The sequence below is a fragment of the Tachysurus vachellii genome, chromosome 3 (genome assembly GCF_030014155.1).
Source record: "Tachysurus vachellii isolate PV-2020 chromosome 3, HZAU_Pvac_v1, whole genome shotgun sequence".
Taxonomy (NCBI): Eukaryota; Metazoa; Chordata; class Actinopteri; order Siluriformes; family Bagridae; genus Tachysurus; species Tachysurus vachellii.
The window spans coordinates 3,525,241-3,550,240 of NC_083462.1; the positions used below are offsets into that span (position 1 = coordinate 3,525,241).

Consider the following 25,000-nt stretch of genomic DNA (forward strand, 5'->3'; position numbering starts at 1 on the left):
CGGACAGAATCACAGCAAGGCTTAGAACGTCCACATACACCATGGAGTGAAGCGCTATTAAATTCTGATGAAAGTACACAGTGAAACTGATACAATGCATTATTTTCAATAATCACGAACCCGAGTGACCTCATCAACAGGTTTATAAATCTTTGTTTAATGTTCAACAGTGTATTGTATACAAAAATAAATAAAAATATCCAATATTTATTTATTTATTTATTTATTTATTTATTTATTTATTTATTTATTTATTTATTCATGTTTTTTTTTTGTTTGTTTTATTGATTTCACTGTTTTGCTGAATATTTTTTTTTTTTTTTTTACAAAGCAATACTTAAATATACTCAATAATAATAATAATAATAATAATAATAATAATAATAATAAGAAGAAGAAGAAGAAGAAGAAGAAGAAGAAGAAGAAGAATCCTTTTCAATATTTATTTTAGCTTTTTATACATTTTTGTATATTTTCCCTGTTGTGGTGAGTCAGAACAGCACTGCATAAAAAAAAAAAACAGAACTAAAAAAATAAGACTGTGAGGTAAAAAAAAGTCCAATCGAGTCTCTGCTTTATAATAAATTCAAGCATCAATTTTTACAACAAAAAAAAAGTTATCTCACAGTTCTACACTCCCAAACATTGATCTTCTCATCCTCAGCTTTTTATTGTGTTCTCTTTGTGTTCATAACAGCCACTCGTTTTGTCTTTCTACTTGTTTTTTATATCCCTCTGTCATGTCATTGTAGACAGCCATATTGGCTCGACCGACTCCTGGGAGTCTCTCACAGATGGTCGGATGTGATGGTAGCACGCGTGACTTTTCTGTCTCTGGAGGCTTTTGACTCCGATGCTGTAGTTTCACAGCAGAAAACACATGTCCAGGTGCTCAGGAACCAAAGACACACGGGGACAGGGTCATGAAGGACAAACAGTAATGAAGGACACCACATGCACGGTGTGGAGTTCACAGTGAATCCAGCTATAGAGACAGGACAGAGAGTCAGGTGACGTTACTTCTGCTGTGTTTCCAGCAGCTCTGTGAATATTTCATGGTGTAAAACAAACTAATCGAACCTCAGCAAAGAGAAAAAAGCGTCAGAAAGCTCTAATATAGTGCACAGGATAGAAGAAGTGATCACACGCTAGAGGATGAGGGATAAACGTCAGCAGCAAGAGGTTTAAACGTTTTTCTACCATTCTAGATTACTTCATGCAGGTTTCCACTCCAAACAACTGGTGTCAAGCTCTTACACTGGACTGAAAACCAGTGCTAATGACTACAATCGAGTCTTCAGCTCAAAGCAAGAACATGTGACTGCACCATAAACACCACCTCCTCACTCGAGATCCTGCACCATTAACATTCATCTGTGTCGTCTATATCCCTTTCCTTTTCATTTACTCTCAGATCTGCTCTCTCTCTATCTCTCTCTCTCTCTCTCGCTCTCTCTCTCTCGCTCTGTAATTGTGGTTGTAAATTGTCTGACTCATGGACTTCCCTGTCCTAAACACGACTATTATGCAGGCTTCAGTCTGGAACCTGCTGATCCATCCATCCATCCATCCATCCATCCATCCATCCATCCATCTATCCATCCGTCCGTCTATCTATAACTCCATTTTTTACAATATCCCTTGCATGGTTCTGGATTGAGAACTTGGATGATGCTAGTGTGGTTTTCAGATAAAGCTAAAACTCTCACTTCCTGCTCAATGTCACGGAATATTGGACATGACATGGAAATCCACCTGGGAATGGATTTTATCCCTAAAATGAAGCCAATTCTTATTTTAGGACACTCGCAGATGTTATTGGGGAAAAAAACAGGGTGGGAAGAGATAGTCCACTTCATCAAACACACAGTAAGTTTATTCAACACCATGAGAAGATAACCCTGTCTGTTAGCTGGTGATCTACATGCTAATGAACGCAATGCTGCTTCCAGTTAGCATTATCATTGTAGCACACTCCTTAATGCACTTCTTGTTGTACGAGATTAAGAACTTTTTTTATTGGAGACATCTTGAACAATGTGAGATGATCAGATCTGACTGCATCCAAGTGCAGAAAATAGAAAGAGGCAAAAAACTTTGTTTCATCCAATAAAAATATTTAGCAGCTTCATCACAATGAATTCCAACAATATTATCGCCATTTTATTTTTCATCCTTAACAAACACTAAATCTTCTGCTTTAAGAAGACAGTAAGCTGCTAGAATGACGTGTCCCAGTCCTTAGAAATGAGCTATTTTTTAATAATTGTGTTCAAGTTTTTTTTCACTTCACATTTGCAGGTAAATGTCCAGCCTTATGCTAGGGAGAAAACAATGGGGGATGTGATAGCCTAGTGGTTAAGGTGTTCTGATCAGAAGGTCATGAGTTTGACTCCCAGGTCCGCCAAGGTGCCACTGCTGGGCCCTTGAGCAAGGCCCTTAACCCTCAATCGCTTACATGTATAAATTGAAATAAAAAATATGTAAGTCACTCTGGATAAAGGCGTCTGCTAAATGCTGTAAATGTAAAAGAAAATTAAACCAACAACATGAATTATTTACACTAGAAACAAATATCTCTGACTTGTATTTTTCATGAGATCAGATTTAAATTGATCGGATTTCTGCATGCACAAAGTAACTATCTAACTATCGGCTTTCATTAGAATCATGTAGAAATGATTAGAATTTTGCTCTCATGAGACGGATTTAGAATCACAGATAAAAATGCCTGTAATCAGAGAAAACGTCCAGCACCTCTGAGGGAGTCAGGAGACAAACAGTGAGAACTGTGCATCCAGAACGTATCTGTTTTTCCTCCTAAAGACGACCAATCAATGAAGCCCATGCATAATTCAGTGCACTATAGGAGAAAAGCCCAACTGTCATAAATTATTATTTCACTTGATCGTTAGAGTCCAATCTATTTGAATTAGTTGACAACGTTATTCATCACTGTGTGTATAAATATGCATGGACTTTTATTTACAGAGCCCTAAATAAGTCGCCTCTGAAGCTGAAAATGAATTTTGGTGTGAAATATGAATTTTCACTGAAATAATTCAGTGAGATGAAGTTGACGCTCCTGCAGCCGGAGACGAAGCGGAGACTTTTTTAACCGCTCAGTGTTTCTACAACGTCACTAAACACGCTGGAGATGAATTCATGAACCCAACCTTAAGAGCTCGATCAACCTCAGGACTTTTTACTCTCCTTATTAATATTTCACACAGTTGGGTTGTAAACATGAGGCTTTTCTTTTTGGTCATTAATTTATCTTTCATTTCCTTACATTTTTTCTGCAAACAAACAATCAGGCTGTTTATTATTTTCAGATTAATTTGATTTATTTTAACATACTGCCCTCATTCTGAAATAAATCTAGGAACTAATTACGTTACTAAGAAAAGTTTTTCCTGATTAAAAAAGGTTCAATAATATATATGACTTAAATATTCAGGTCAAATATCAGACTAAAATACCCATTTCAAAGAGTCAATTCAAATATCTGACTCATTTATACTGACTCATACCTGACTCAAATATTCAGTTCAAAGAGTCATTTCAAATGCCAGACTCATATCAGACTCAAAGGTCCAGTTCAGAGTTAATTCATATATCTGACTAAAATATCCAGTTCAAAGATTCAATCAAATGTCCCTTGTTTAATGAGAGTTCTGTCTTGTTCATTTCCCTCACGCTCAGCTGGATGTTTCTTACACACTGTGTGTAAGCTGTGTTGAGTGAAAGTGTAGAGGATGTTAGTTTATTATCCACAGCAGTTAGCGGTGTGCAGCGTCTCCTTCATCCCTATACAGCCTGCAGCATCTTTAATCACTGTGTTGAGTTTAAGTGCTGCTGATGCTAATGCTACTGCTCTAGCCATAGGGCTTAACTGCGCATGGTTGATCCTCTGTTTTTACTTTTATAGCTTAGCCATGGGAGGTGTGGTGAAGGCATCTGCAGTGCGGTGAGTGTTTGTGTGAGTGTGTGTGTGTGTGTGTGTGTGTGAGAGAGAGTGTGTGTGCTGCTGTTTGAGCTAAAGTGATGATTAAGGGATCATGGCCCTTAAATAGGCAGACTTGTTTACTCACTTCAGATCTTCAATCAATCCTTCACTCACCAGATTAATTGAAATGCTTCCGATTGATCTTGTTCTTCTTCTAGCTTTCCTTCTCTCTCTCTCTCTCTCTCTCTCTCTCTCGCTCTCTCTCTCTCATGAGCAAGTAGAGTGTAGAGTGTGTCGCCTGTTGTACAGTCTGATGTAGAGGAAAAATACTGAGTGAAAAATAAAGAGACTAAAGAGAGGGATATGGAAGGAGAAATAGACAGAGAGAGAAGAAAAAATGGAAAGACTAAAACGCAGAACACATTTCGAGAGAAGAAATCCCTCAAAGGTATGTGGACCACTTGAAGTAGCAGATCCCAACGTGTGATGCTCATGGTGATCCTTCAGGCTGTGAAGCCACAGGAGCAGGATGTGGTCCAGATGGTCCATACAGATAGAATCAGAGAGTGAGGACCAGCTACTTGATGGACAGACACAGCACAGTTCCAGTCACTGGACTGGATATGGTGCAAACCTTACATGATAACCAGTCAGCCCCAGAAACGTCTTTTCTCACCTCCTTTTTGTTCTCAGGCCTCAGGAAGGCTGTAATCGATTTGGGGACTCACCTGCCCAAGTGGGAGCCCAGATAGTGTACATCCACCCACAGAGTGACACTTCTGTAGGTTTGCTGTGAGTCTCGCTCATCTCAGCCTGTGACTGTGACTCCCAGCAGATTCACCAGTTATTATTCATGACTTGCTCTGAACCGAGCGCCTGAGATTCAGGTACAGACTGACTATGGTATTCACCAGTGTAGGACAGATCCCAGCTCAATGGGCAGCCTGCAGCATGACAGCGATCCTGACCAACACCCCAACATCTATCACATGGCATTGGTCCTGGGTATTGCCCTGATGCCCTGGCTGCCCCACACACCTATGATCTTGGAGTCACCATCCAGAGGAGATGAAGGGGTCAGGAAATTAGTTAAGGAAGAAGTGGCCCTAGTTTCTGTGATGTAGGGACAGGGGGTGGTGGAAAGACAAGGGGAGAAATCAGAAGAGAGAGATCAATAGAGAAGTAGAAAGAAAGAAAGAAAGAAAGAAAGAAAGAAAGAAAGAAAGAAAGAAAGAAAGAGATAAAATAGGGTACAAGAGTGAGATGGAAAAGGAGAGGGAAAAAAAGAGATGAAAATAAAGCACAGCAGGTGAAAAGAAGACAAAGAGATATTCCATATGTAACAGAGAGAGAGAGAGAGAGAGAGAGAGAGAGAGAGAGAGAGAGAGAGAGAGCCTGCATCACTCCATCATTCCTTAAGCAAATCTTATGCCAGTTTAAAGAACATTCATGTACATTTCTATAGCCTGGAAAACGGCCTGTGCATGAAATTTACATAAAATTTGCATAAAATCACTGTAATGTTTCTGTTTCTTTAAGGCACACTGACATAACTGTGTTTTTACCTCAGTAATGAACTAATTAGAGTGATGATGTGGCCTCGGGATCTCACTGTACATTAGAAATGATGTGTAATTAACACGCCGTTGCTGAACATAGTGATTTAAATAGACTACAGATTATCTGACAGCTCTGTGTCGTGTGCCGCAGTCTGAACGCCGCTGGTTATTCCTGCTAAAGTTATTGCACTCAGAACTCATTCAGTCATCAATTCATGTAGCAGCCTGTATTTCTGTTCAAAATAAAAAGACTAATTAGACCATTTCTGATATTTAATTAAGAAGAGATAAAAAGAAATTAATCATTAATTTTTAATAATAATTAATGATTAATTCCATTGTCTTATTTCTTTAGTTTCTGACACTAAATGAAGGTAAATGCAGGTGGTTGTTTTTTTTTTTGTGCTTTTTTTTTTTTTTTTTTTTTTTTTAAAAATTATTTCAAATTTAGATTTTTTTTTTTCCTAATTTGAAATCATCTTATTATTCTTTATTTATTTATTTTTCAATCAATTAATTATTGTGCCTGGATTCATTTTTTTTATTGCAATGAATGACAATTTTGAACACAAATTATCCTACAAAATATTAAACATATCTCAACATGGAAGGAGCTCTGTGTAACGTTTTCTTGATAGGAATTAAATAAATAATTTTTAAGCTTTAAAGAAATATGATTTTAGATATTTCCGATAGATTTCGTTCAATTATCTTTTAAGGAAAAGATGTAATTATTTTAGTCCTAATGAATAAAACGAACTCAGTTTCTCTGTGTTGCGTGTTTTTGTGTGTATTCGTATAAACGTATAAACGTTGTGCGTCTTATTACGATGTTATAAACACAATTAGCAGCGTCACTCGAGACACACGGCTTTACACACGTTATTGATGAAGCACATTAACCTGGGGGGAAATGCAGAGTGCTGATAACGTGCCACTTAAAGCTAATACATTTTACGTGACATGGTTTAAATCCACACAGCTGTCCACACGTGCTTATTAAGGGAAAATGACACAATCGGCGTCTGACGTCTGCCTGAGATTCGCCCAGCTTGGTTTGGGGGATTATCTCACACTCCATCGGGATTAGTTTCAGCAGTAAGAAGACGTTTATGTGACAATTACCGAAGGAGTCTCCAGTCTTTTTTTTACTCTGTGACTTTTGCAAATGTCTGTGGTAGAAGAGAACTAAGCCTCTAAATAGAAGGCTGGGCAGAGGAGGCTCAAGCCATTCTGTCACTGTTGGGCCCTTGAGCAAGGCCCTTACCACTCAATGCTCCAGGGGCACTGTATCATATCTGACCCTATGATGTGTTTCCAACCCCCAAAGTCAGTATCAGTGAAGAAAGAATTTCACTGGGCTGTAATGTAGATGTGACAAAATAAAGTCTTCTGTTCTGTTCTGTAAATCTAAACTAAATGAAACCCCAAGCACTAAAACCCCTTTTAATCCCAGAGTAAAAAAGCTTCTAGAAATAAGCACAAAAGGCTTTCGTTTCCAGGTTACTAGACATCTAGAACCATCTGAAGAAACCTCGAAGAAGTCGAAAGAGTAGAATAAATGGACGAGAAATAAAAGTACACTTTATTTAATTAAAATAAGAGCTATCTGTAAAACTAAATGGGAAAAATTAAACATCATCATTATATACAACACAGCTCCTCATGGAGCGTTAAACACACACACACACACACACACACACACACACACACACACACACACACACACACATCAGCGCACAGGAAATATCTCTTCTCCTCAATGCGATGAGTTTTCCTCACATCATTAGCCTCATTGCTAGCAGTAAAAACTCCCACGTCGTGTTCAGAACATTTTGGTGTTTTGAGAGCTGGAATTTGTTTTCCATAAAAGGTTTGCGGTTCCTCTGACTAACCACTCAGAGGAACGTCAGCCTGCCCTGTGAGTTCTGCTAGGAAAAGAGATGTTTTTCTACTGTATGCTTCTCTATGTCTGAGCGTCTCGTCTCTGTCATCCGTCTCCTTTACATCAGCTTCATGTTGCTCTCTAGGCAAAAAAAGAAAGAGATTTTTAAAGAAACTAAGATAAATTAGAACGAGACTGGAAGAGTTTTAGACAGAAACTATCCACAGACTGAGAAATTCCTTGTGTGAGGAACCGTTTTTCTGACTTTCCTAAAAAAAATGGCTCCACGTCTCCATCCAAGTCCACCTGAGGTTCTGTAGTCAGTGTGTAAGGACTAGTGCTTTCTTCCACTCGAGTTTATTCATTTGTTAATTGTTCATCCTCAGATCACTTATTCCCACGCAAAGGATCCAAATTTGAAGGATAGTCCGGGTTTGACAGGAATAGATTTAGAACCAGAACAATTCTTAGATCCGCCAAGAGGAAGGATGTTGAACAGGGCAAAGAACACAACCAGTTAGAGAAGAACGATAGTTCAGGCAGTGCAAAGAACCAGTGAGGAACTTCTTTCCCCATACTGTTGCTTCCTTTTAGTTTAACGTTCTGAGATGAAGCTGGTTATTGGCTCCATTGGCCCCATAAAGGGGTGCCTTAAGGTTCTATGTAGAATCTCACAACATAAAGGTTTACAAGTAGAAACAATTTAGGAAGTGAAAAATACTTAATTACCCTAAAATGGCTGGAGGAATCGTTTCCTTACACTTTTAGACAAAAAGGTTTCCATCCAGCACACTTTAGTATTCATTGCTTCATCTCTCAGGGGAAGAATTAACAAATGGACGATATAACAAATGGATTCTCTTTCAGAAACTGGTCCAAGTGTTTTAAAAGGATTGGACTCTTAGCCATCTAAAGAGAAGAAAGAGAGGCTGCTGCGGACTGTATGGAATGAATATTCATGAGCGCAGTAAGTCATGTCTCTGATAGTGAAGAAGAATCATCTGATAGTTTGAGAAGGTCTGAAGGTCTCAATGACAATTAGGACTGTGTTGTTGTGACATTTAAACCATCTGCATGTTCTCACCCTACACAGGTGAGTAAAATCCTGTTTCATTCACGTGTGTGTGACATGAGTAAAGATCTCACTGAACGTCTTTACAGATGTGTCTTCACCTGCTTCCTGTGCTTGTGGTTTCTGTAAAGAAAGCACGAAAAACTGCTCTCAAGCATTCTTTGGCCACAACAATCACATCCTTTAGGAACTGATTTTCAATTTAAAAATGAAAGCTGAACAGTTTACTGACTTAGAAATAGACGTCCGCTTCCTTCTGCCAAGAAAACTGTCCGTCCACCTGCATTACAGGAGCAAATATTTCACACCTTTTCACTACGAGAGCAGTCGCAGGAACCCAAACTACTGTATAATACACTTTCACCACTTCAACACGGTAATGATGCGCATCAGGGTCACTTCTTCAGGCACAAGTTTCAATTCTGTGCAAAAAAATGAATTGTTTATTGTTCACTCACTCTCTCTCATTCATCTTCTACCGCTTATCCGAACGACCTCGGGTCACGGGGAGCCTGTGCATCTCAGGCGTCATCGGGCATCAAGGCAGGATACACCCTGGACGGAGTGCCAACCCATCACAGGGCACACACACACACACTCATTCACTCACGCAATCACACACTACGGACAATTTTCCAGAGATGCCAATCAACCTACCATGCATGTCTTTGGACCGGGGGAGGAATTGTTTATTGTTCATTTCTAGGAATTGTAGTAAAAATCTTACTACAGAACGTTGCAAATGTTTTAAAAATGACTCAATAACGTTGTTATCTTTCATCTCATTGAACCGGTTTATAATATAAATAACTAACTTGTTTCTTATTGGTTCAAACGTAGCTATAAAAGTCTATTAAAAAAGGATGACATCATTAATCACTATAGATACCATATACCATAATATACCATAGTGCTGTGGTAGTAGTGGAATAAGCTGTCGTTTACTTTGGGGTTGTTCCATCACTCCATTTTATGACTTTACATCAAATACAGTAAAAACAGTTTAAATGTAAAAGATCATGGCTCTGTGACGATACCTGTACAGGTGAAGTCTAACGTTCCCCTGCTTTCTGTCACGGTGCACTGCTGTTAGTATATAATCTCTTCTTCTCTACTGCTCATCATTAACGGGAACAGGAAGAACGGCAGCAACACTTGACACTTTGCAAAGTGAGAGCAGACGCCGCTGAAAGTTGCGTCAGACGTCTCGAGACTCACTGAATTATCTACAAGGGCGAGTGGAAAAAAAATCGGTGAGATTTCCTGCATCATTAATGCACATCATCTGTCTGAATCTGGCACAACTGCGATGGAGTCAGCTTGTCACCCTTTCCATATAATCAGTGTCGCCTCTTATTTTAGACAAAACACACACACACATGACGAACAGCATGTTGCTAACTGCGCTAATAATAAGAACACGTGTCCAGCCTTGTGGATGGTGTGTATGAGGGGTTTGTAGACACTCTTCTCAGTGGATGAAGTGGTTGCAGGTGTGGGATCAAGGTGCTGGACGTAGCTGCTGCTTTCATTCCTCCGTCCTTCTGCCTTCCATCCTAATTAAATTAAGGACTGATTAAGCCGTGGCTAATGCAGTCAGAGCTGCGGCATGCTAATGTAATAAAATCAGTTAAACCGGTTAGCGTAATTGGCAGGAGTTGCAAACGGCAGGAGATTTGCTTTAAATTATTTATTTGCTTAGCAGACGCCGCTCTGTAATGTGCCGAGACTTCATGGTTCCATTAATGACATCAGCTGTTTGCAGAAGCAATTTAGGCTCCGAGTGATGTTCAAGGATAGGACATGACAATTGTTGCAGCACTCCCCCCACCACACACACACACACACACATATCTATTGTACCGGAATATGATTGAATGTATTTGGTGTCATTATGACATAAAATAGTGAAGCAGAACCTTGTGGCTTTTCCCCCCCACAATTTCTACCCAGTTTGCCCTTGCTCAAGGGCACTTCAGTCGTGGTATTGCTGGCTTGAGACTTGAACCCACAACCTTAGGGTTAGGAGTCAAACTCTCTAACCATTAGGCCACGACTTCCCCACAAGGGAAGCATTGCTTACCAGTTACTCCTGGCTGCAGAAGGCTGTGGAAATACTGATGACTGTTTTTAAAGGAAAGGCTCTAGGTAGAACTTGAGGGTTTTTCGTTGCACAGAAGGTCGTGAGTGGAAACTTCTAGAAATGAAAAGATTTTCAGCAACCCACAGAACTTTACCTTTTTCTTTTCTCAGACATGAAACAGGTTTAGGGTTTAGGAACCCTAAAAGCTCGAGGTAGGACTTTTAACTAATGCTTTTACATTTTAGAAGTGAAATGTTTGTAAACAACTAAAAAAAACCCTAGAGGAACAATTTTTATGAAATTGCCTGAATAGACCATGAGGATATCTCTTTTCAGTGTGAAATAGGTGTAGGTGTAGGTGTAGGTGTAGGTGTAGAACCACATGGCTGAGGATTTCTTATTTCATAGAAGGGTTTCAAGTCTGAATTGTTAGAAATTTCACCTAAAAAAAAACAACGTTGCTTGGAAACTCGTTATGAGTTCAAGCTGTGAAAGAACCTCTGAAGTCTCTTCAGTACACAGACAGTAGAACTTCATTTCTAAGCACAACATGCTATTGTTGGAAAACACACACACACACACACACACACACACACACAGCTAGCATGTAGACCAATGCCGTTTTACAGTAGCACTGTCTACTTGTCCTATGCATCCACTGAAAGTCAATGGTAATTACTCTGCTGCATTAGCAAACAAGCAGATGGTGCCTTGACCTGCTAATTCCACACCCACCCACACATCTATGTTTTTATTCTCACGAGTAACTCGGAAGCAGCTCAAATTTTCTGGTGCTAATGCTAGCGTAAGTGATTGGGTAATCTGTGGTCTTGGATCTCGGACATGATCGCTTTCATCGTAAATTGCTAATGTGCTTATGGGGCACTGTAAAGGTTTGGAAATTAAGTTGTGGAAGACTCAGAAAACCCAAAGGCGTTGTATCTTAATCCGCTTCTAACACTCCAGTCAGAATTAATACCGTTAATCATTTACCGTCAATGCAATGCTTTTGAAGTTTGCTTAAAGAGGCACATTGCAGCAAGCAGTAGCTGAATTCTAACAAGCAAAGGGCTTTAATTGGAATTTATACAACAACAAAAAAACGTGTAAAAGAAGGAAGGAATATCGAATCTTACAGAGAGATGTGAGCGATTCTATGATTTAGCCGTTGTAAGTCGTGAGTGACATGAATTAAAGTGAAAACGAATCTTTGTTGCTTGTTTGCTATTTGGTTTCGTTTCACACTGTACAAAAAGCCTAAAATAATAATCAACATTGGTCAGACATAATTATATCAACAGGCAGATCATTATTTTATATGTAAATAGTGTAAAAAGTGTCTAATCACCTGCATTCTTATTTGTTCGTCCAGATCTTTAGTACCCAAGCTTTTCTGTTCTGTAGCTGAATCCCACGGCTCAATTCATTTAGGTCCTCTTGAATAGAAGCCTTTATGCGGCACGTATATGTTACAGCACAGAGAAATTCTTTTGTCGCACTTTGGAACTTGGGATCAGAGCACAGGATCAGCCATGATACAGCACCCTGGAGCAGTGAGGGTTAAGAGCCTTGCTCAAAGGTTCAACAGTGGCAGCTTGGGTGTGCTGGAACTTCAACACTTATTAACATCCCAGAGCCTTAACCGCTTGAGCCTTAAAACTTAAGCTGCCAGAGACTCAGCTTAGGAGGAGGAGGAGGAGAAGGAGGAGAAGGAGGAGAACACCATACCAAGGTTTCTGTCAAATGGACTAAACACTGCAGAAGACAGAGCACCACGAGACACTTGGTTCTTGAGCTGGTGCTAGTTTGTTGTTTAACCAGTTTCCATTGGTGTTATTACTTGCTGACCCTCTAGTGATTCTCTTCCCTCACTGATCAGTATGATGCTCATTCTTAGAAGTACAGCAGCTACAGTCAATAACATGGTAGACCACGTGTCCATCCAGACATTAAACATATAGATCAAACATACAGTGTATGTCATGAAGTCTGTATGGACTCGATAACTGTCACCGCGTGAGTCAGAACGCTGCACTGTGGGTTTGTGGTTCAGGAGATGTGATGTGTGTACGCAGCTCTCTCTGATTTGGCTGGCTTGTTGCCATCCAGGCCTTTGATTGGATTTTCAGCTTAAAGACATTTGGCACAAGGTAAGTCGATACGTTATTTAAACTGGTCCACGGATTGTGTGCGGCACTTGCCATTAGACTCCAGGAGTCCAAACACGTCAGATGTCAGAAGTCAAGCAGAATGGGTGAAACGCTCAGATTAGGGAACATGTAGGCTCGATTTCCACTCCCTATTTTATGTGTTTGAGTGTTTTAAATAGGGTCATATGTTGTTTATATTGCATTGTTAACAGCAGCTTTGTTACAAGGAATGTTTAGTCGATACGATTGTTTCACGGTGCAAGGACCATGCTGAAAAACAGGACTAGCGTGGAAACAGATTACTTTTCTAAATCTGAAACACCTCATACACTAAAGCTGGAGATGAAGCTGGTGTGATTCTAAAGTTCTGTAACTTAAAATCCTTCAACAAGATAATTATTATTTTTTTTGCTTTTCAATATAATGTAGTTGGGGGGCACGGTGGCTTAGTGGTTAGCACGTTCGCCTCACACCTCCAGGGTTGGGGGTTCGATTCCCGCCTCCACCTTGTGTGTGTGGAGTTTGCATGTTCTCCCCGTGCCTCGGGGGTTTCCTCTGGGTACTCCGGTTTCCTCCCCCTGGTCCAAAGACATGCATGGTAGGTTGATTGGCATCTCTGGAAAATTGTCCGTAGTGTGTGATTGTGTGAGTGAATGAGAGTGTGTGTGTGAGTGTGAGTGAATGAGAGGCACAGGCTCTCCGTGACCCGAGGTAGTTCAGATAAGCGGTAGAAGATGAATGAATGAGTGAATGAATGAATATAATGTAGTACAGTGATGTAGTGGCCTCACATTTCCAGGGTCTCCATTGTTACGGTTTCTGTACAGCTGCTGTTCTTTTCATGTTTTGATGGGATTCCATCAAGGTTCTGCATTTTCCCTCCACCTCCTGAAAACATGCTACGTTTGATTAGCTTCCCAACTATTTCCCAGTCTTTTGTTCTTTCTTCCGCTCAACTGTGGCTCTCTGGCAACTCGCATCTTTGTGGTCATTAACACACAGTCAAAACTGATCATCTACCAGCTCATTCCATCCTTGTGGAAATCTTAATAGTAATCACGATAAGCTCACACCTTATTGAGTCTCTTTTTCCGGCACTGTGCTTGAAGAAATGTTTTCTCCATTTTGTTTCTTCATTGATTGTTTAATGTTCTTACTGTTTCATTTGTGATGGCTAATTTGCTGGATAAAGACCTTCTTTCTGGCCCCAGGTCATCTTTTAAGTGGGCAGAACAGCACCAACTGTTTACCAAATTACCAGGTTGCCAACTCCATTGCATGCCACATGTTTTTTTTTCCTTTTTCTGCTGCGCTTAGCCGTAACAGCGGTATTGTTTGCATTAAGGAGCTGGCCAGGGTAAATGGAGCTGTTTTCAATTAGTTTTCAAAGTGCTTATCCCATTAAAGATAATGACTTATTGATTTAATGACAGTGGTACTGTTGGTGTGAGGCTCATTGCTATCATGACTCTACTCTCTTTCCCCACTTACTCAATTGTTTTTCTCGCTTTCTTCACATTCTCCCACTCACTTCAGTTATTCTAAGAGAACTTCTCTCAAATCTTCCTAAAACATCTAACACACTTTATTCCTTAGCAAAAAAAATACAACTTTACTGCCTCTATATTGTCCTGTGTGTTGCTTTGGAGCTATAATATCTGCAGAGGGTTGAGCAGGTGGAGCTGGCCAGGTGCCAGGGTGTCAGCAGGGTGCAGGGGAACGTGGCAGGAGGGAAAACCCTGATCTCATTCAGGATGTTCCCATGCATCACATTACTGCAGTACAGATGGGAGATTCTCTTTTCCTCCCCCTCTCTGTCTCCACGCAGCATGTTCACTTCGCTCTTTTCATTCTCCTTCTAAAAAACACCATTGCTTTTCCTTCTCCTATATATATAATACTTTTGCCTGCTCCCTATGAGTGATCTAGTCTACACGAATGTTCTAGAGTATAAGTGATCTACTCCTGAGTGATCTTTTTTTTTACCTCTCTGTGTAACATCTATATAGCATGTAACTCATCTAAACTGCTTTGTACACTTTTCTGTGATCTAGTCTAAAAGATGAGTGATCTACTGCGAGATGGCCAAAATTGGTGATCTAGTCTAGATTATGAGTGATCCACCGAAGGATATATGACATCTGGTCTGGTGTGTATGCGTTCTAAAATGGGATGTTTGACATTGGTGATCTAGTCTAAAATATGAGTGATCTAGTCTGGTGTAAGCTACTCTAAAATGTCTGATCTTGAGTATATAACCTACAGTAATGTGTTTTCCATTAATTATCTAGTCTAAAGTATGTTTGTTCAACCGTAATGCTATCTCCTTCAGTGATCTAGTGTAGAATGAGAAAATCTCTGATCTGGAGTGTGACCTACTACAGTGTGACCTATATTAGGGAGCTAGATTAAAATATGAGTGATCCACTGTAGATTAGTTTCAATTCAAGCAATAATGTACGTGTATTTATAAGCAACAAATTGTAAAGCAATCTCTTTTGTAAGGCAATATATAAGTGATCCATTGTAAAGTGATCTATTCTAGATAGATGTACTTTATAGATCCCAAATGGGGTATTTGGTAGATCTCTTTTTTCTGAGCTAGAACACAAGTGATCTACTGATCTCGGCATGAGTGATCTACTGCTCTCAGCATGAGTGATCTACTGATCTCAAAGGCTACCAGAAACACACATACACACACTCAACAGTGTTTTAGAATGATGGTCTATCCTGAGTGTGTGAACTTTTGTACTAGTGTTGATGATAGTGTTGATGATACTTTTACACGTCGCTCTCGATAAGCCCGTCTGTCAAATGGCATAAATGTAAATGTACTGCAGAATGAGTGTTGTGTAACATGACCTCCATTAGTTAGCAGCTTTAGACTGTAGAGTGGTCTGGAGTCTGATCTACTGCATGGTGGAATCTGCATCATATCAATGATATCTTCTTTCTAGAGTGATCAAATATACTGTCCAAGCTTCACAAACCACAAATTTTTATTTCAATTTCTAGTTCAAATTCAAATTTATTTGTATTTCACAAGGTCATTGTTAGCTGGTCGTCTGTAAGAACCAGTTTGAGGAAAGAAACATACTGGCCTTGATGAGTGAACTACAGCCTATCGTGTGTGTGTGTGTGTGTGTGTGTGAATAATCAGAATAATCAGCAGTTTGTTTTGCTAATGGCTGTTTTTCACTTTCACACACCGTAGGGAGCTCTGTGTAATGAAGCGCCCACCTCCCAGACTAACACACAAACACACAAACACACACACACACAGCTTTCTCTCTCTCCATCCTCTTTGTCACCATATTACATTTTAGCTGATAATTAATAAGAAATTTATAAGCTAATATACACCTTTATTAAATAATTTATGGCTAATATCAGCTAATGGCTATATTACATTAGCAATATTGCTCAATTTTCTCTCTCATTCATTCATGCACCAGGATAATTGTCTAATGAAGTATTAATAATAGCTAATTCAGTGTCTAATTGGGACCTATAACTATGGTGAGAAATAAAGCTGATGGGCTGCAGGGCTAAGGAACACACAGGGCTGAGTATTAAACAGGGCTGAGTGTTAAACAGGGCTGAGTGTTAAACAGGGCTGAGTGTTACACAGGGCTGAGCGTTAAACAGGGCTGAGTGTTAAACAGGGCTGAGCGTTACACAGGACTGAGTGTTACACAGGGCTCAATGTTACACAGGGCTGAGTGTTACACAGGGCTCAATGTTGAGGGCTGAGTATCACACAGGGCTGAGTGTTACACAGGGCTGAGTGTTACACAGGGCTGAGTGTTACACAGGGCTGAGTATCACACAGGGCTGAGTGTTACACAGGGCTGAGTGTTACACAGGGCTGAGTGTTACACAGGGCTCAATGTTACACAGGGCTGAGTGTTACACAGAGCTCAATGTTACACAGGGCTGAGTGTTAAACAGGGCTGAGTGTTACACAGGGCTGAGTGTTACACAGGGCTCAATGTTACACAGGGCTGAGTATCACACAGGGCTGAGTGTTACACAGGGCTCAATGTTACACAGGGCCCAATGTTACACAGGACTGAGTGATACACAGGGCTGAGTGTTACACAGGGCTCAATGTTACACAGGACTGAGTGATACACAGGGCTGAGTGTTACACAGGGTTCAATGTTACAGAGAGCTGAGTGTTATACAGGGCTGAGTATCACACAGGGCTGAGTGTTACACAGGGCTCAATGTTACAGACGGCTGAGTGTTACACAGGGCTGAGTGTTACACGGGGCTCAATGTTACAGAGGGCTGAGTGTTACACAGGGCTGAGTATCACACAGGGCTCAGTATCACACAGGGCTGAGTGTTACACAGAGTTATGTGTTACACAGGGCTGAGTGTTACACAGGGCTGAGTGTTACACAGGGCTGAGTGTTACACAGGGCTCAATGTTACACAGGGCTGAGTTTTACACAGGGCTCAATGTTACACAGGGCTGAGTGTTACACAGGGCTGAGTGTTAAACAGGGCTGAGTGTTACACAGGGCTCAATGTTACACAGGGCTGAGTAACACACAGGGCTGAGTGTTACACAGGGCTCAATGTTACACAGGGCTCAATGTTACACAGGGCTCAATGTTACAGAGGGCTGAGTGTTACACAGGGCTGAGTGTTACACAGGGCTCAATGTTACACAGGGCTGAGTATCACACAGGGCTGAGTGTTACACAGGGCTCAATGTTACACAGGGCTCAATGTTACACAGGGCTGAGTACTACACAGGGCGCAGTATCACACAGGGCTGAGTGTTACACAGAGTTATGTGTTACACAGGGCTGAGTGTTACACAGGGCTGAGTGTTACACAGGGCTCAATGTTACACAGGGCTGAGTTTTACACAGGGCTCAATGTTACACAGGGCTGAGTGTTACACAGGGCTGAGTGTTAAACAGGGCTGAGTGTTACACAGGGCTGAGTGTTACACAGGGCTCAATGTTACACAGGGCTGAGTAACACACAGGGCTGAGTGTTACACAGGGCTCAATGTTACACAGGGCTCAATGTTACACAGGGCTCAATGTTACAGAGGGCTGAGTGTTACACAGGGCTGAGTGTTACACAGGGCTCAATGTTACACAGGGCTGAGTTTTACACAGGGCTCAATGTTACACAGGGCTGAGTGTTACACAGGGCTGAGTGTTACACAGGGCTGAGTGTTACACAGGGCTGAGTATCACACAGGGCTGAGTGTTACACAGGGCTCAATGTTACACAGGGCTGAGTATCTCATAGTGCTGAGTGTTAAACAGGGCTGAGTGTTACAGAGCGCTCAATGTTACACATGGCTGAGTATCACACAGGGCTGAGTGTTACACAGGGCTGAGTGTTACACAGGGCTGAGTGTTACACAGGGCTTAGTGTTACACAGGGCTCAATGTTACAGAGGGCTCAGTGTTACACAGGGCTGAGTGCTACACAGGGCTGAGTGTTACACAGGGCTCAATGTTACACAGGGCTGTGTGTTACACAGGGCTCAATGTTACAGAGGGCTGAGTGTTACACAGGGCTGAGTGTTACACAGGGCTGAGTGTTACACAGGGCTCAATGTTACACAGGGCTGAGTGTTACACAGGGCTGAGTGTTACACAGGGCTCAATGTTACACAGGGCTCAATGTTACACAGGGCTGAGTGTTACACAGGGCTCAATGTTACACAGGGCTGAGTGTTACACAGGGCTGTGTGTTACACAGGGCTGAGTATCACACAGGGCTGAGTGTTAAACAGGGCTGAGTGTTACAGAGCGCTCAATGTTACACAGGGCTCAATGTTACACAGGGCTGAGTGTTACACAGGGCTCAATGTTACACAGGGCTGAGTGTTACACAGGGCTGAGTGTTACACAGGGCTGAGTATCACACAGGGCTGAGTGTTAAACAGGGCTGAGTGTTACAGAGCGCTCAATGTTACACATGGCTGAGTATCACACAGGGCTGAGTGTTACACAGGGCTGAGTGTTACACAGGGCTGAGTGTTACACAGGGCTTAGTGTTACACAGGGCTCAATGTTACAGAGGGCTGAGTGTTACACAGGGCTGAGTGATACACAGGGCTGAGTGTTACACAGGGCTCAATGTTACACAGGGCTGTGTGTTACACAGGGCTCAATGTTACAGAGGGCTGAGTGTTACACAGGGCTGAGTGTTACACAGGGCTCAATGTTACACAGGGCACAATGTTACACAGGGCTGAGTGTTACACAGGGCTCAATGTTACACAGGGCTGTGTGTTACACAGGGCTCAATGTTACACAGGACTGAGTGTTACACAGGGCTCAATGTTACACAGGGCTGAGTGTTACACAGGGCTGAGTGTTACACAGGGCTCAATGTTACACAGGGCTGAGTGTTACACAGGGCTCAATGTTACACAGGACTGAGTGTTACACAGGGCTCAATGTTACACAGGGCTGAGTGTTACACAGGGCTGAGTGTTACACAGGGCTCAATGTTACACAGGGCTGAGTGTTACACAGGGCTGAGTGTTACACAGGGCTCAATGTTACACAGGGCTGAGTGTTACACAGGGCTCAATGTTACACAGGGCTGAGTGTTACACAGGGCTGAGTGTTACACAGGGCTCAATGTTACACAGGGCTCAATGTTACACAGGGCTGAGTGTTACACAGGGCTCAATGTTACACAGGGCTGAGTGTTACACAGGGCTCAATGTTACACAGGGCTCAATGTTACACAGGACTGAGTGATACACAGGGCTGAGTGTTACACAGGGCTCAATGTTACAGAGAGCTGAGTGTTATACAGGGCTGAGTATCACACAGGGCTGAGTGTTACACAGGGCTCAATGTTACAGACGGCTGATTGTTACACAGGGCTGAGTGTTATACAGGGCTCAATGTTACAGACGGCTGAGTGTTACACAGGGCTGAGTGTTACACAGGGCTGAGTGTTATACAGGGCTCAATGTTACAGACGGCTGAGTGTTACACAGGGCTGAGTGTTACACAGGGCTGAGTGTTACACAGGGCTGAGTATTACACAGGGCTCAATGTTACACAGGGCTCAATGTTACACAGGGCTTAATATTACACAGGGCTGAGTGTCACATAGGGCTGAGTGTTACACAGGGCTCAGTGTCTCTTCTCTTCTCTTCTCTTCTCTTCTCTTCTCTTCTCTTCTCTTCTCTTCTCTTCTCTTCTCTTCTGTGTTTTTATTCTTCTGTATCTGCTCATTTATTCACCATGTTATTTATTGACACTAAGCAAGAACCAGAATTGATATATTCCCAATTTTAATTTCAGCTTCAGCACAAATAAACAAACAGGTTGTGTGGGAGCTGTTCTATGAACACACACACACACACACCCACACACACCCACACACACACACACACACACACACACATACACACACACTATTGAAAGTTTAATGGACTATGGACTAGCCATGTAATAGAACTGCATCCGGTGTGAGAATAGCAGAATCAAGCAATAGATCTCAAAGGCTATCACACACACACACACACACACACACACACACACGCACAAACACACTAAAGAAATGGCATGACTAAAGCACTTTGGATGGTAATAAATTGTGAGATCAATAGTGACATGCGACAGGCAAACTGCAGTTTGGTGAACACACTGCGGTGTGTGTGTGTGTGTGATTGTGTGTGTGTGTGTGTGTGAGTGTTTGTGTGTGTGATTGTGTGTGTGTGATTGTTTGTTCACGTGTTAGTGTGTGCATGTGTTTTGACACATCAACGAAGCATCTAGAGAATATTATTTTGTGTGTGTAGTGAGAAAATATTCTGTAATGGAGGCTGTTTTGGCTCTTTGTCTTAATGTGTGTGTGTGTGTGTGACCTTGACCATTAGTGCTGTGCTGGACAGAAGGAGAGAGAGGGAGTGTATTTTTGAGCTGAGTTGTCCATCAACAATGGGGTTCAGTTGATTATTGATTAGAGGAAGAAAAAGATGGTGCTTGCAGTGCGTGTGTGTGTGTGTGTGTGTGTGTGTGTGAGAGAGAGAGAGAGAGAGAGAGAGAGAGAGAGAGAGAGAGAGAGAGAGAGAATATCTTAAGTGCTAGCTTAGAGTTGCGTTCAGGTGAAGTGTTACTTAATTTTCAATGACACATTGCTGTGATTTCTTCACAAATATTTGTATTTCAATGACTTCTGTGTTCCTCACTACCTGCTTTCCTAACTGCATAAATCTCTCAACACTGACAGACAGACTGACAGACAGAGAGAGACAGAGAGAGAGAGAGAGAGAGAGAGAGACAGAGTGTGTGCACGAGAGAGAGAGAGAGAGAGAGAGAGAGAGAGAGAGAGAGAGAACAGGAGGGGTTCAATGCGGCTCTAATAATCCGTGGCAGAGGCTAAATGAACCATTCTGCAGTAATCTAACACACACACACACACACACACACACACACACTTCTGTTACCATCTCAGTATCTGAATTATTAAAAGTGTTGTTTTCCCTGATTTCATTGCAGCAAGATGAAATGCTGCAGCTCAGAGGAAAACCTCATTCTGTCTGAAAGTCTTTCATTCAGATTGTACAAGAAAACAAAAGCGTACAGCAGAATAGAGATGAGTAGAACAGAGGACAACAGAACTGTGTGGAGTAGAGTAGAACCCAGTAGAACAGAGGACAACAGAACTGTGTGGAGTAGAGTAGAACCCAGTAGAACAGAGGACACTGTAAAAACACTATAGAGTGTAATAGAACAGAGTGAGTAGAATCCGATAGAAGACATAATGTGTTAAAGAATAGAACAAGTAGAGAAGTGATGAATCAATGGAAAAAGAGTGGAGTAGAACAGGACAGAGTGGAGTACAGTAGGACAGAGTGGAGTAGAACAGGACAGAGTGGAGTAGAACAGGACAGAGTGGTGTACAGTAGGACAGAGTGGTGTACAGTAGGACAGAGTGGAGTAGAACAGGACAGAGTGGAGTACAGTAGGACAGAGTGGAGTAGAACAGGACAGAGTGGAGTAGAACAGGACAGAGTGGAGTAGAACAGGACAGAGTGGAGTACAGTAGGACAGAGTGGAGTAGAACAGGACAGAGTGGAGTAGAACAGGACAGAGTGGAGTACAGTAGGACAGAGTGGAGTACAGTAGGACAGAGTGGAGTACAGTAGGACAGAGTGGAGTAGAACAGGACAGAGTGGAGTACAGTAGGACAGAGTGGAGTAGAACAGGACAGAGTGGAGTACAGTAGGACAGAGTGGAGTAGAACAGGACAGAGTGGAGTACAGTAGGACAGAGTGGAGTAGAACAGGACAGAGTGGAGTACAGTAGGACAGAGTGGAGTAGAACAGGACAGAGTGGAGTACAGTAGGACAGAGTGGAGTACAGTAGGACAGAGTGGAGTAGAACAGGACAGAGTGGAGTACAGTAGGACAGAGTGGAGTAGAACAGGACAGAGTGGAGTACAGTAGGACAGAGTGGAGTAGAACAGGACAGAGTGGAGTACAGTAGGACAGAGTGGAGTACAGTAGGACAGAGTGGAGTAGAACAGGACAGAGTGGAGTACAGTAGGACAGAGTGGAGTACAGTAGGACAGAGTGGAGTAGAACAGGACAGAGTGGAGTAGAACAGGACAGAGTGGAGTAGAACAGGACAGAGTGGAGTACAGTAGGACAGAGTGGAGTAGAACAGGACAGAGTGGAGTAGAACAGGACAGAGTGGAGTACAGTAGGACAGAGTGGAGTACAGTAGGACAGAGTGGAGTAGAACAGGACAGAGTGGAGTACAGTAGGACAGAGTGGAGTACAGTAGGACAGAGTGGAGTAGAACAGGACAGAGTGGAGTACAGTAGGACAGAGTGGAGTACAGTAGGACAGAGTGGAGTACAGTAGGACAGAGTGGAGTACAGTAGGACAGAGTGGAGTAGAACAGGACAGAGTGGAGTACAGTAGGACAGAGTGGAGTAGAACAGGACAGAGTGGAGTAGAACAGGACAGAGTGGAGTACAGTAGGACAGAGTGGAGTACAGTAGGACAGAGTGGAGTACAGTAGGACAGAGTGGAGTACAGTAGGACAGAGTGGAGTAGAACAGGACAGAGTGGAGTAGAACAGGACAGAGTGGAGTACAGTAGGACAGAGTGGAGTACAGTAGGACAGAGTGGAGTAGAACAGGACAGAGTGGAGTAGAACAGGACAGAGTGGAGTAGAACAGGACAGAGTGGAGTACAGTAGGACAGAGTGGAGTACAGTAGGACAGAGTGGAGTACAGTAGGACAGAGTGGAGTAGAACAGGACAGAGTGGAGTACAGTAGGACAGAGTGGAGTAGAACAGGACAGAGTGGAGTACAGTAGGACAGAGTGGAGTAGAACAGGACAGAGTGGAGTAGAACAGGACAGAGTGGAGTACAGTAGGACAGAGTGGAGTACAGTAGGACAGAGTGGAGTAGAACAGGACAGAGTGGAGTACAGTAGGACAGAGTGGAGTAGAACAGGACAGAGTGGAGTACAGTAGGACAGAGTGGAGTACAGTAGGACAGAGTGGAGTAGAACAGGACAGAGTGGAGTACAGTAGGACAGAGTGGAGTAGAACAGGACAGAGTGGAGTACAGTAGGACAGAGTGGAGTACAGTAGGACAGAGTGGAGTAGAACAGGACAGAGTGGAGTACAGTAGGACAGAGTGGAGTAGAACAGGACAGAGTGGAGTAGAACAGGACAGAGTGGAGTACAGTAGGACAGAGTGGAGTACAGTAGGACAGAGTGGAGTAGAACAGGACAGAGTGGAGTACAGTAGGACAGAGTGGAGTACAGTAGGACAGAGTGGAGTAGAACAGGACAGAGTGGAGTACAGTAGGACAGAGTGGAGTAGAACAGGACAGAGTGGAGTACAGTAGAACTGTGTAGAGTTAAGTAAAGTAGAATGAAACAGAAAGGAAGAGAAGAAGAGAACTGAGTGAATTAAAGAGGAGAATAGAGTTGAGTAGAGTGTGACCGAGTTAAAGCGAAGAGAGTAGAACTGGTGAACACACACACACACACACACACACACACACACACACACACACACAATGTTGTGTCTGACCTGAGTGCGTATGTTCTCCTGTGTGCAGATAGCGGTGTGTGTAAGACTGGAAGTCTAGCCGTGTTCAGGAACGCGGTGTGTAGTGGATTCCTCACGCAGCAGCTCTGGCATTTAGGACTCCCGCTTCTACACACACTGGTAAGAGCTTACATATACACACACACACACACACACACACACACACACACACAGTAATGAGTATATCCAGCTACACACTGACAGAGTGACACCAATCAAAAGAGCTTCATGTCTCACACTCCTGACTAAGTGGTTATACTTAGTGATGTGCTGACGAGTGTGTGTAGATTTTGCACACACGTGCACCCCCCCAAATACACAGACACACACACACACACACACACATACACACACACATAGACACACACACACACACACACACATACACACACACATAGACACACACACACACACACACACATACACACACACATAGACACACACACACTTCCTGTGGTGATGGGAGAAGGAGTCAGCTCTCTGGCTCTTTAGCAGAACACTAGATGTTCAGACTGAAACCCTCCACAGTGTGAATGGCGAGTGTGAGGAGGTGTTTGTGTTTGGGATCAGAGCAGGATTTCCTTTTCTGCCTCAGGAAGCTTGAGTTGTGTTAATGTGTGATCTCCACAGTGCTCTGCTCAACACTATTGATTTAGCCCAACAGATTTCCAGCCGTAATCTCACTAAAGCTCAGTTCTGACGATCAGTAATCTTACACTGGTGATAAGGAGCCGAGTAACAGCACATTTAAGACACAGATGTAACAGGACAACACTCCCTGCTCTCCTTCCTGGATAGTGAATCTGATGCTGTAAAAACGGAGGTGTGTCGAGTTACAGAGACTCGGAAAGAACGACTCATTTGATGTGCAGTGGAATAAATCACCCGTGAGAATAGTGGGTGTGTCCTTGGAGAATCAGACAGAATCATTCAATCAGTTACGTAATGTGCAGTGATGGGGGAGGAGGTGATGTTAGTGCTACACAAAACACTTAAAGCTCTTTATTAGTGAATATAAACAATAGGTTTAGAACATGTTACGTCTATAACATTATGGTGGGGAACAAAGGAGCACAATGTCGCAGTGTACAATAATGATAGTGAACAGACAGACTGGAAGACAGACAGACCAACAGACAGACAGACTGGCAGACAAACAGACTGGCAGACAGACAGACCAACAGACAGACAGACAGACAGACTGGCAGACAGACAGACC

General features: G+C 42.4%; 1 protein-coding gene across 4 annotated transcripts in view; it reads left to right on the forward strand.

The window, feature by feature from the left end:
- LOC132842595 (RNA binding protein fox-1 homolog 3-like) overlaps positions 1–25,000 on the forward strand; it is a 188,178-nt gene that overhangs the window by 65,506 nt on the left and 97,672 nt on the right. For all 4 annotated transcript variants that reach the window (XM_060865339.1, XM_060865337.1, XM_060865338.1 and 1 more), the window contains exon 3: positions 23,792–23,901. In XM_060865339.1, coding sequence (XP_060721322.1) covers positions 23,792–23,901 — 110 coding nt within the window. The remainder of the gene's footprint in view (positions 1–23,791; positions 23,902–25,000) is intronic.